Raw genomic sequence first — 12,879 nt, 5'->3', positions numbered from 1 at the left:
GCTATCTTCTGAAGCACACACGTTTTGGTGTGCACTGCTAGCATGATTTTTTTTTCAGGGATGATTTAAGTCTATGGCCTTAATGCCTCAAGGCACCAGAAATCATAGGATCAACTAGGTTGGAAAAGACCTTTAAGATCTAGTCCAACCATTACCCCAGGACTGCCAGGCCCACTACTAAACCATGTGATTGATGGCTCTTCTATGCGTGTTTTGAACAATTGCAGGGATGGTGACTCCACCACTGCCCTGGGAAGCCTTACTGTGTCCTTAGACTATTAAAAATACAGATCTGTTTGAAAAAGGGAGGGAAATACATGAACTGCTGTTTTGTGGATATGTTGGTATATTTCAGCTTGTTGATTTTGAGTGTTTTCTATGTTGATCACACATACATGCATTGGTATTTCTGGGTTTTGTTTGTTTGGTTTTAGATCTTTGTAACATAGCCAGTGAAAGTCAAAAAGAAATCTTGCACTGAACTAGGTGACACAAAACCGTTTACTTTGTGTTTTGATAGGTGGTTTATGAAATACCAGCATGTGGATCCTGAAGAAGCAGTAAGAATCCACATTGATGTTCAAGCAAAGAAGTCTGTAGCAGTTCATTGGGGGACCTTTGCTTTAGCAAATGAGGTAAATTTCAACAGTATAAATGAGTTAAGATTTCCTGAGCACATAGTCACTGATAAAGCTTTGCTCATGCAGTTTTAAACTACATACCTGTAAATGTATACTTAAAGCTTAATCTTGGCATGAGTGAAAAGTTATTACTGTTTGTACGGTTGTTCAAAACAATGCTTAGCTTTGCATAACCAATTACATAAAATATGTCTATGGTTAAGATTAATTTGAAGTACAGAGTTACTGAAACAAATGTGGTGGGTTTCTGATATCTGACAGCTGAGCAACATGCAAGGTGGGTATGCGTGTGCAATATGGAGGCAGTAAGAATTGCATGCCTGTATATCAGAACAGTATTTAGTAAATAAATTGCATAGTATTTTTGATAGTAGATTCATAGTTAAATACCAGCAATAACATGAAAAACCTGAAAATTCTGAGTTGCTGATTTTTTTGAAACATTTTTATACACCACCCCTTCCATTCCCAGTCCCCAGTTGTAATAAGGAGGTTACCCAGGTACCTTCACAGTGACAAGAAATGCAGTGAGAAAGAAGTACTTACGTTTACTTTGACACACCTTATCTGGTAGCTGGTTTCCAACTTTCTCTGTGCAGCAGTTGCAACACTTTATCTTACAGTTCAGGCCTGATGCTGTTACTTCTATTCATCTGGTGTGTCATGCATTCTTTGACTTGGATGCACCATTTTCAATCCACAGTGCTGCCAATGAGCTGTGTCACTTGTGCCCACAGTACAAACACTATTATGTATTTAGAAGCACCAAACCCTGGATGATTTCTCCCTGATACTGCCTTTTCTGAAAGGTAACAAACACAATGAAGTAACCTCAGGGTACCTCACAGGACTGGCACTAGTTTTGAAACTACTAAAGTTGACAACTTCGTTTTACTAAACGAGAGAAAGCGCCATCTGCTGACTTGCGATCTCTTCCTTCTCTGCTGTATCGGCTTCTCGGGGATCTAGGTCAATATGCTGAAGACTGAATTTTGGATGTCAGGTTGTCCCTTGCTAGTTACTCTGCAACTGTAAATAAGTATTCTTATAGTTTAAAAACTGAAAATGAACCCAAACATTTTAATTTGACAAATATCCTTCTCCCCCTTCTTAGATGTTTAAAATGTAATCCATTTCTTGTGCAGAGCAGTGATATTTCCCCCGCCCTGACACCCCCACCCCGCAAATGCTGCAATGGAATGTTTTTTCTCATGTTATTCTCATTTTTCAGTATTACCTGGATCCTCCAGTTAAACTGAATGAAGCTCTTGAAAGATACGGCTTGAAAAAAGATGACTTCTTTGTCTTAAACCATGGAGAATCACGGGACTTGAGTACAAATGATGGGTTTGAATAACAAAAGAGTAGCAGATCCCTGTAAGCCCTCTTTGATTTGAGCTAGCAATTAATGTTACAAATATTACTAGGATGTACTTGCAAAGTAGATTTTGGGGGGGGGGTGAATTGGATTTGTAGATGCTGGGTTTGTCGGTTACAGAACTAAAACTTGCATACCAATTTCATGCTAAATTTCACTAGTTATATTGTTTATCAATTTTGAGGTGATGGAAGAACTGGTTAATATGTAAGGTATTGTCTGGGAATAACTTGCAGTTTCAACTCTTATGTACACCACTGATAAATTACTGGGGTTTTGGGGGCTTTTTTGAACTCTTCATCTTACCTGCAGCAGCAATAATAACCTCAGTGCAGGACATACTCTTAGAGTTAATGGCTGACTTGAACTAGTTTTTGTTAGAATGTCATCTCCCACTTGTTGGTCATTAATCTTCAGTTTATGCCCTGTACCTCGATAGCTTCACTGTATGTTTTGTGGGGTGGAGTCTTCCAATACAGCTGTGTTGTTAAGCACAAGCACAGTAAAAGAATTATTTTACTGACTGCTTCTACATTTTCATATACTGACGAACCACAAAAGCTGCATTTTACAGTGATATAAAGAAACGTGCCTTTCAGAGATAGACATAGTTTAATATTGCGTCACTCGTGTAACACTTAACTGCTGGCCAGAGTATTCTTTGTTTTGTCAATGTTTTTAAGTTAGGCCAGAACATGTCTAAATGCAGTACATGAAATGGAAGAATCCCTTAATGGCACTTGTCTTTACATTGACTCAGCCTATTACTAAGTACTTTTAAGTGAAATATATTTAGCAAGGGCTGTGGTATTTTTTTTCTTACAGCTTCCCTGTAATTTTTAAGTTGAATGAGAGATGACAACATTGCTCACTATTGTAAAACTTGGCTAAATGTATCTGAATCAAATTGCCATGCTAATTTACAGAATTAAAGCCTATTATTGCCAATAAAAAGGGTTGTTATTCTCCTTCATTATTCACTGGCAAATGATTTTTCTGTCAATGATTTGTTTAGGTCTGTGGGGGATATGTATTTTTTTTGTTGTTGTTCTTGCAGTGCATTACATTTTATGTTCAGAATCCATAAATCTAAACAAAAAGACACATTATTTCCCTGCTATTTAAAAACATGAACTTCCAGCAACCAGTTCAAACCAATTAATGAGATTTCATGCTATGAGCAAACTGAAGGAATCTTTTAACTGTTGGGAAGTGCTACAAGTCTTAAACATCTTAATACCAACAAAAAACAGCACAAGGAGGTAAAAATCCATTAGTCCAAGTTCATGCTGAGAGAGGGTTCAGGAACAGAGGGCTACACTTACATGTAAGAAAACGTAGCTTATATTCCTCTGGTGAGATTCATATTTGACAAATGTCAGGATTTCTTTATTTGAAAAGGTTATTCTAATATGGCCTAGATGTATTCACCAGAATTTGTTCAGAACTGGTTTAAAACTACTCTCAGTCATTTGGTGTTCATTTTGGGAGGGTATTTCAGGTGAAGTCTCTACTGGGCCTCTTATTTACACAAGAGCTTCAATAACAAATTGTATAATATAATGCATCTCATGTTCATAATATTGCGAAAGACACTAAGCTGTGCAGGATGCTTTGAGTACTGTGAAGGGCATGGTTAAAACTGATGTGTTTTGTTTGTTTTCCTGTTTTCAGAAACATCAGTAGACTCTTCTGTAAAATTCTGTACTTTAGAAAGAAAGTAAAATACAGAACACAGATAAGCAGCCACAGAGCAGAGAAGTACTGACTTATGAGAGTCAGAGACTAAATGTCAGTAACGGCATACATTTCAGTTTGGATCTATTCACTCACAGCATTTATATGTAGAATGGTGTCTCTTACACTTGGCTTGGTGCTGGTAAGATTTCATCTAGGGTGTGGGATAAAAAAGTTAGACATTCTGGTGTGAAGACACTTTGGAGAGCCTTGCACGATTTCAAAACATATTAACAGTGTTCTTCTATGAAGAAAGCACTACTGTAACAAGGTTTCATGTACTTTTAGAAAAGGGGACAGTGGTTACTTGTTTCTGACAGCTGTCAAAGGCTAATTATCAAAAGGATGATATCTGAAAAACAACTTTTTAGGTCACAGAACAGAGAGGGACATCTAAACATCTTTATTGCTGAGCTTCAGAAAACTTGTATGTATCAGCTATACCTAGAACAGACTAGTCCAGGCTAGTCTTAAGTTCTTGTCAGAAGAGAGAGGTGAGATTGGCAAATTCTTTATGCCTGACTTAGCATTTGTTTTCCTTTGTTAAATACAGAAGCAGAAAAAAAAAAAAATCTACAGAAAGTGGCAAAGCATTAATTGTAACTTGTTTATTCCAAAATGAGCAGTGGTTTTGGAGCAGTGGGAAGGAGAAAGGGACGTTCAGTGTCAACACAATTGTCAGGGTTCTGACTGGGAATCAGGCCAGCTGCTGTTTCTGTCTTGATTGCATTCCTGATGAGTTAAAACTACCCGGGTAGATGAACTGGATACATGTAGCTTTACCCCCGTATTGATCAGAGTGTGTTGTATTATCAAGGTCACATTCTTCTTGCACCTTTAGCTATTTGCAAAGTTGCCTACTGAAAATAAGTATCTATTGAATTTCAGAAAGAGTCAAGAGTAATAATTCAGTGAGAGTACATTGGGTATAGTAACATGGCAAGGTGAAGCATCTGGTAAGAGTATAGGCAATACAGCTCTTAAAAATGGTACAAGGGTGGAAAGCTTGTTTTCTAGCCTTTATAGCTGACACTTCTTACTCTATGATGCGCTATTGCGGAAGCTTTAAGAGTCTTCATTTAGTATGAAGTATTTTCTAGTATGCTTTGTGTTCATCAATGAAACTTCCTTCAGGTTCTTTTACACGATGTTTGTACATTCTCCACTTCATTTTGAGTTAACACTGGATTGATGACTAAAACTTTATGGGGGTCTTATTCTGATGATGTTCCAGTTGCAGAGAAAAAAAGAATAAAACTCCCCAGGGAAAACAGGCTCAGGGGCTGCTACAGGACAAGAAGCTGGTGTAAAAATGTGGATGATACTGCTCTAATATAGACTTTTTAAAATAAAGGTAAGAATGTTGAATTGCAGATAAGCTTTGACTCACAACAAAATATTTTGAAAAATATGTATGCTTTCCTTAAAGTGACAATTTTAAAGCAAGATAAAATTCTTTTGCTTTTATTCAAGTATAAAAGTCTTGATGGTTGTGGCTGATTGCACTGCAGTTTAGCTAAATGGGACAGATACACTAAGTATATGAGAATATAGTTTCATATATTCCGTGCAGGTAAGGTGAAAAAACACAGGCTGGGGAACTTCAATAAGCAGTTTGCATTGCAAATACTAGTTTTGTAGGAAGCTGATGCTAGTTTGGCATTGATTTTATTTATTATTTTCTAAGATTTGCCTGCCCCCATTGAGTAGATGTCAGATTAATAAAATGTAAATGCCTGATCTCTAATTGCTGAACCTTCAATGCATCATTCTATAAAAGTATTTATTCAACAGCTGCAAATACGGTAACAAAAATTCTTTATGATACTGAGTATTTTAATTAGTTTCTCCATTTCAGATGCTCACTGTACATCTGCAAGTTCAAGTTTTGAACTATTCCTCCCCCTTGTATACATGTACCAGCTGTCCAGTTGTTTCTCAGTATTAAGCTATTGCTTTTATCTTGTTCATTAAAAAAATGTTATGCTCTATTAAATACATTGAATTCTCTTTTGTAGTAACTGATTTGCCAGGCTGAGAAAGTTTGGGCTGTTCAGCCTGGAGAAAAGAAGCTGCATTGAGACTTCATAGCAGCCTTCCAGTATCTGAAGGGAGCCTGTAAGGATGCTGGGGAGGGACACTTCATTAGGGACTGTAGTGACAAGACAAGGGGTAACAGGTTAAAACTTCAACAGGGGAAGTTTAGACTGGATATAAGGAAGAAATTCTTTACTGTAAGGGTGGTGAGGCACTGGAATGGGTTGCCCAGGGAAGTTGTGAATGCTTCCTCCCTGGCGGTGTTCAAGGCCAGGTTGGACAGAGCCTCGGGTGACATGGTTTAGTGTGAGGTGTCCGTGCCCATGGCAGGGGGGTTGGAACTTGATGATCTTGAGATCCTTTCCAACCCTAACTATTCTATGATTTGTGCCTAATAATATGTTACTATTTAGTATTTCTGGGGTTGTTTTATTGTTGCTTTTGGGGGGGGGTTTAGCCCATCATTCCTAAGGTGAGATATTTTCATCAGGTCAGTCTGTTCGTTTTAAAAAAGGAATCACTACTGTGTTAATATCCTCACAACTTGCTCTTTCACTTCTGCATCAGGGTGATGCAACAAAGATGCCAGTTTCTGAGCAAATGCAGTAGAGTCCCCACAGAGTGTAAAGAAAATGGAACTTTCATTGTATCGGTCCATGGTGCCATCTCTGTTCACATTCTTTTTCAAGTTTGCTGCAAACACCAGGGCTCTAAGCAGAATATCTCTGTTTGTACAGTTGTCAAGAAGTAACAGCAATGTTGGCACCTAGGATACACAAGAAATAATCCACACTTAATCACCAGCACTAAGTACGTGCAACTAAATCTTACAAAAAATGAAACTAAAATAAATCTACACCTAAAGCATCAAAACCAGAAACCCTGCCAAATACCAGAACTCCATATGCTGTGAAAACAACACCAGAAACTTGCCCAGCATGCACGTTTCTGCTGTGAAAGGACTGGCTTGCGCATCACAGGCTAATAAATGCTTTGTATGTTGAATCTCCAAAACACGGCTGTCTGGAAAAAACATCTTCCATCATTAAACACGGCTGTCTGGAAAATTCCCATTTGGGAGAGAAGGCCTGCTTTCCCCCTCGATGATGTTGCTTTTGCCCTCTGCAGTGCTCTGAATGTTTTTGTTAGCACATCTGATAAATGAGATAAGGATCCACTTTTGACAGGACTGAGTATTTAGCTAACCTAATCTTGTTTTAATAATGAGAAGCCAGCAGTATCTAGACAAGCTTTGCTCACAGCAGATAGCTAGCTCAAAAATAAAAGGCACTGCATGTTTTAAGGAACTTACTTTGGGGAGGAAGAATCAGCATCATTTCCATCCCTAACTCTGTTTTGATATGAGGAAACGATTATGAAATATACACCTGTATGCCAAGGCCAGCAACAGTCAATGTCAGATACAGTTCTGCAGAAAGACCTAAATCAACGCACAGGGAAAGTTTACTTATAGTGATCAGAAACAACATTTTTATGGCTGCATTTGAGTAAAAGAGTGGGGATCTCAGTGGAATTTGGTTACAGTGCATACACATGTAGAAATGCTAAAAATACAATGAAAGAGCAAGAACCTTACTTGACCTCTGAGAAGATGCCTTGTCATGGCTGGGTTTGCAGATAAGTTCACAAGTACTTTCAAAACTTGAATCTGAAATGAGGAACACAAGTTTACTGCAAGCTCCAAAACCAGTGAGTACAGGAGTAATGGCCATCAGTATCAGCGCTGACTTGGAGAGGAAAAAGTAGAATGGGTCAACTAACATCATGAGTTGTGACTTCAGTCAAACTGCTAAAGGGTCCTACAAGAAATCTGGAGAGGGACTTTCTACAAGGCCATGTACTGATAGGACAAGGGGGAATGGCTTTAAACTGACAGAGGAGAGGCTGAGATTAGACACTAGGAAGAAACTCTTTCCTACAAAGGTGGTGAGGTGCTGGCACATGTTGCCCTGAGAAGCTGTGGCTGCCCCATCCCTGGCAGTGGTCAAGGCCAGGCTGGATGGGGCTTGGAGCAACCTGGTCTAGTGGAAGGTGTCCCTGCCCATGGCAGGGGTTGGGACTGGATGAGCTTTAAGGTCCTTCCAACCCAAACCAGTCTATGATTCTGTGATCCTGAATAAACACTGAATTTGATCCCTCTTTGAAGTTTTTCTTTCAATATTACAGTGGCTTGGCTTGACTTTGCCAACAAAGATTTGGGAAGGGCTTTACCCATGCTTACTACAAGCACGCTGATGACTAAAAAGGCCAATGTGAGATGAGCAAATCCGGTTGCAAAAAGCACAGTGAAAGGTCTCCTTGTGTGGTATAGGCAGGGCACGATTCCTTCTCCGTTGTCTCACTCACAATATTATAGTAATTCACAAATAAGCACAACTTCCCTCTGCAGTCACTGGGGTTGCAAGAGATGCAGTAAGCATAAAGAAGTAGAAATCCATAACTTAGGTTACTGCTGCTTGGCCTGTTTCCCTGGAGAGACTGACGCATCAGTGAAACCTTTCACACACACATTCTCCTTGCTCTTTGATGCAGGCAATGTTTAGCAAGCAGGAGAGAATTCTGGAGTTGATATAGCAAAGGCGTAGGACAAGAGCAGTGCACACAGCACTGCTGTGGTAGAGCTCTAGCCCAATGGTTCTACTATTAAGATTCCCTTCATCCCCTCTTTCTGTATTTACACTGAGAAAGCAATGTAGATCCATATTTTATAGGTTTTGTGCACTATCTGCTATCATTAATGAGTATCTGATTTTCTAAACAGAGTCTAAACCATTTTACAAAATCAGTAAAACAGAGGCAAGTAAAGCAGCTTCACAAATGGTTTGTAACAGCACCTGTGTCCTTTCAGTTCCTTCTGAAAGCAAATGAAGCAGGCATGGAATTGAGGTTATCATTTTAGGGTGGTAGTCGCTGGTAACAGACATATTTGTCAATAATCGGAGTCCAGCTAGCTGCAGGTCAGAGTTCAGGGGAGCTGACTCAACAGTCCCACACACTTGTGTAATATATACCTGGGGAAAAAGAGAAGTCATCTTATTATATAAGCAGTGACCTAGCTACAGGAGTGTAAACACCTCTTGAATATTGCTGGCTGAACACATAGCCTGATTAAGGTTCTTGGAAACAAGTACGTGGTTGCTTTGTTTTGAATACATTCAAACATTCTATCGCCATGACAGAAGCAGGTGTCACATAGTTATGCTCGCTAACCTTCCTGAAGCATCAACTGCTCTGAAAACCCAAACTGCTTTGGCTCCATCTCAGAAGTGGCACAGCTGCTTTGAGGAGTTACTTTAAATAAATCACAGCGACTAGCATCTCCTTAAATATTAAGAAGAAGTTAAGGGCAAATCTTGGAATGGAATCCTTTCTTCCAACCACATGGCCCATTTGCTAGAGTGTTCCTCCATGGGAACAGTGATGACAACTAACATTAACAAGTATTTACCAAATTTTCTTCTCGATGTCAGTATACAAGAAAGCCAGGGGTCCTAACTAAGAAAAAAACCCTACTTTGCCTTTCCCAAAGGAGTTGTTTTCTTTCTATATGCTTACATAAATACTTGCTGTTGGCAAGCACTACTTGAAAAAAAGTTCCTCTGTGCTAAAGATGCTACAAACTACCACAGAGACAAACTGCCTTTTTATCAAGGTCATGAGAAAACTAGGAAGCATCTTCAAATCTGAATCAACTCACTGCTTGGACACTTACTGGTCTACTTACTAATCTGATAATGTTTAAAGTGGATGCTTTCTGATAGTCGGTCCTTTCACATCCATAGCATTCCCTAAATTCACCGGTGGGATTTACAGGTTTTACATTATTCTTTGAAGATGAAAGGATCACCCTGAAAAACTGGTCTCATACAAACCCAGAGGATCAATTACTGCTTTCTTGTGCCTTGCCTAAGAAGTCATGCTGAGTTCAGTCTGTAGCTCATCCTGCTGAACAACCACTGCTGATGTTCTAGGTATGTCTGGAAATCATTGTGCCTCACATAATTTTACTATAAACTTAGCAGCACAATCTCTGTTTCATAGTGTTTGGTAAAAGCTGGACACAAACTGCTTAGTTTCCTAACTGTCTTTTTAAAAAAGTAAGTGCCAGTGATGCAGTGGACTTCTACACTATCCTTTGGGCCTTGGGACACACAGATCTTCCAGATCTGCTGGCTCCTATGTCTGACATCAAAACATTTTGGCATCCTGGTTTGTATTTCACAAATATGCTGAAAGCCCTCTACTGTTTCCTGTGTCTCAATTACTTTGATTTTTCCCTTTAAGAAACTTACCTGTATCTCTTCCTGATTTTTAATATTCATACTCAAATTATTAAGTGCATTCAGTGCTTTTTCTTTAACTTTGGGAACGCAATCTGAGAGCATCCCTCCAATAACAGAAAGGCCACCCAAATTCCGGATTATATCCTGTAATGCAAACCAGATATTTAATAACATTTTAAAGATCCAGATTTAATGCTGAAGGCTCTTCTCAAAGTTTTAACACAAATGGAATGTGTGAATGAAGACTTCCAGAATAGATTGCTTTGTTTAAAGAGATAGCGTTAGTAGATACTGCTTTATTGCTTCCACTGAAATTAAGAATAGTCCTGCTTAGGGCCAGAGTATTATTTGACATTATTTAACACGGGCACACCACCTTTCTGTTTAAAATCTGGCCTGCAAAGCATGCTTAAAGCATTTTAAAGAACCAAAGGTAATTATTGCTTAATGACTTTATAGAACAGCTGAGCCAGGCCACAGTACCTAGAAGTCCTGACTGAACAGAAATTCAAGCTGCAGCTTTATATTATTATGGTAGAAGTTCTAAAACTGTATCTTTTCCATTAGACTTTATCTTTTAAAAGTCTTTCTCACTTAGACTCAAACCATCACTGGAAAAAACATGTACTGATTTCAAGAAAATGAAAAATGGCCCAATGTGTGTTTGGATTCAGTTACATTCTGAGGAATTTATATTAAGAAAACAGTTCTGAGGTGCCAGAATAGGCAGCTGTTGTAAGCACCATACAGAAAGGGCGGGGATTTAAAAAAGGTGGACCTGCCCTGGAGGCTAAACCTGTACAAAGGCATGAAAATCTGCATCCAGCTTAAAGCTTTTCTGCATCTTATTTCCAACTGATTTGAAAAGACATGGATAGCTGGAAAGTTGCTAAGATGCAAATCGCATACAGCTTTGTGAAGATAATTAATTAAAGATAGTAATTTGTAAAAATAATTTCAATTATCTCAGTAAATTTCAGATGTGATCATAAACCCTTCTCCAGTTCAACCCTTTCATTAACTATAAGCAATAAAATATGTATTTTCAGTACATTTAAAATACAGAACTCTGTATGGACTTCAAGTTGTACAAATATTAAGCTTAGATAAATTCTGTGAAGCTAGTAAATTCTATTATTTGGGCTAGCAGAAATTCAGGCATAGACATAAAATGGATTTCAGTACACAAGCTATACAAGCTCTCAGTTCCATTTCCCTCTTCAGCAAAACAGCACCTCTCATCTTCCATGCTGACTGGTATTGAAATGTTTTCTGCAGAACAATACTTACATGATTTACAGAGAAGGCAGCACTGTTGCCGAGAGTGATTAAAGCTTGCTCTTGAATTAATGGATCATCTGTGGCATGCAGCAAATAAATAAGTTTCTGTAGAGCATCTGCGTCCATGGTATGGGTTGACAGTGGAGGACTGTTATCTGTTGGCAGTTAAAAATGAAATACTTGATACCAAGTTTGGGACATTTCACTTTGTTACCACTGAGGTTTAGCTCTCAGTTGCAGGACACACTGTTCTAAGTCTGATTGCACCCACTTCTCATATTGTGGCAAAAAGCCTGTTTTACAACAGTGAGACTTCTGTCCTTTTTCCTGAGTCCTCCCACTATTTCTTTTCAAAGTAGAAAATAAAAGGAATGCATAAGAGCTTTAAGTATGCTACCCATTGGCTAATCAACAGCAAACCTCCCTTTCAAAATTATTAGAAATATTCACCAAACTTTACTTTTTTAACTTGTGTTCCCTGAACTACCATGTGGAAATCTGCCCGGACACTACATGAGAATGAAACTTCCGACTTCCAGACTACTACTTCCAGAGATGATAACAATGTTTTGTAAGCACCCTGAGGTCCTTTTGACAAAGCAAGAACCACAATGCTAAGAATGCTGCCCATCATGGCATCACTCTACCAACCGAGAAAGGCAGTTTCTGAGTCAGGATGATGTTATGGAGTCCCTGGCTTTGATAAAAGGGTGACACAAATGCCATCAAAGACCATTTTCAGCCAGGTTGGAGGCAGATCTACTTAGCTAGCTGAACAGCCTGAAGACCGGAGCTGTGACTACAGGACTAGTCATAGTTGACTTGAGGTGACTTTAGAGAAGTCAACCAGTCCTTTATAATTCTGTGTACTTGCTGCCACCATCTCAGAAGGCAAACACCATAGTAATTCTAAGGGGAGGTCAAAGGTAATTATGGAAATCCAAGAACTAGCCTGGAAAACAAGATTATTTTTCATCCTCATCTAAACATTTTGTTTAGCTCTGGATTACAGGGGAAACACAACTTTAATAACAGAACAGCAAATCAGCCCATTAAGTAAATACACTGACTGGAAGTACGCTTTAGGGGACTTTAAAGAAAGAAATTAGCCTTTTCTAAAAATACAACATGCCCCAGAGGGCCGCCCGGCTGCTGCTGTGGGAGGGCCGGTGAGCAGTGCCCTGGCGCCCCTCACACAGCGGGCAGAGCCGCTCCGAGGTCTCCGGCGGGCAGGAGCCCGGAGCCGCGCACCTGAAGCGCGGACAGGGCCCCGGCGAAGGCCGGAACCGGGCTCAGGCCCAACCCGCCGCCCCGCCCGCCCCTCACCTGGCGGCCGGCCCCGAGCCACCCCGCCCGCAGCCCGCGGGCCCCGCCGGCCGCGCGCCGCCAGCCGCCACAGGCAGTAGCAGGCTCCCGCCCCGAGCACGATGACCGCCGCTCTCGCCGCCACCGCGCCCCGCGGCTCCCCCATAGCCGGCGGCCCCGCTGCCCGCCCGCGGAA

The 12,879-nt window shown here is 40.0% G+C and overlaps 2 protein-coding genes across 8 annotated transcripts in view; one reads left to right on the top strand and one right to left on the bottom strand.

Annotated features, from left to right (window-relative positions):
• The window catches only part of NAPEPLD (N-acyl phosphatidylethanolamine phospholipase D), a 22,176-nt gene extending 19,189 nt beyond the window's left edge, over nt 1-2,987 (top strand). For all 6 annotated transcript variants that reach the window (XM_062632034.1, XM_062632033.1, XM_062632037.1 and 3 more), the window contains exons 4-5: nt 521-635; nt 1,873-2,987. In XM_062632034.1, the coding sequence (XP_062488018.1) occupies nt 521-635; nt 1,873-1,998 (241 nt within the window). In that variant the 3' untranslated portion in view covers nt 1,999-2,987. The remainder of the gene's footprint in view (nt 1-520; nt 636-1,872) is intronic.
• On the bottom strand, nt 2,096-12,879 carry ARMC10 (armadillo repeat containing 10). 2 transcript variants are annotated; one of them, XM_062632040.1, is made up of 6 exons: nt 12,705-12,879; nt 11,388-11,533; nt 10,107-10,241; nt 8,649-8,825; nt 7,391-7,462; nt 2,096-6,559 (listed from the first exon to the last, which is right to left on the bottom strand). In XM_062632040.1, exons 1-6 carry the CDS (start codon nt 12,847-12,849, stop codon nt 6,314-6,316), a joined length of 921 nt encoding a protein of 306 aa, XP_062488024.1. In that variant the 5' UTR covers nt 12,850-12,879; the 3' UTR covers nt 2,096-6,313. The 2 variants fall into 2 exon arrangements, with proteins under 2 accessions (XP_062488024.1, XP_062488025.1); XM_062632041.1 differs by lacking the exon at nt 2,096-6,559 and adding an exon at nt 6,566-7,234 and having other exon boundaries at nt 7,396-7,462.

This window comes from Pezoporus occidentalis, unplaced genomic scaffold (assembly GCF_034315485.1).
Source record: "Pezoporus occidentalis ecotype Australia unplaced genomic scaffold, CSIRO_AGI_Poc_V1 ctg38, whole genome shotgun sequence".
Taxonomy (NCBI): domain Eukaryota; kingdom Metazoa; phylum Chordata; class Aves; order Psittaciformes; family Psittacidae; genus Pezoporus; species Pezoporus occidentalis.
Note: the sequence above shows the minus strand (reverse complement) of the source record. Positions and strands in the feature narration are given on the sequence as shown.

Coding starts and splice junctions, on each gene's coding strand:
- ARMC10 (XM_062632040.1), bottom strand. CDS start 12,849: ATGGGGGAGCCGCGGGGCGCGGTGGCGGCGAGAGCGGCGGTCATCGTG. Junction 11,534..12,704: donor GGCTCGGGGCCGGCCGCCAG/GTGAGGGGCGGG, acceptor AACTGCCAACAG/ATAACAGTCCTCCACTGTCA. Junction 10,242..11,387: donor CTGCCTTCTCTGTAAATCAT/GTAAGTATTGTT, acceptor TTTGCATTACAG/GATATAATCCGGAATTTGGG.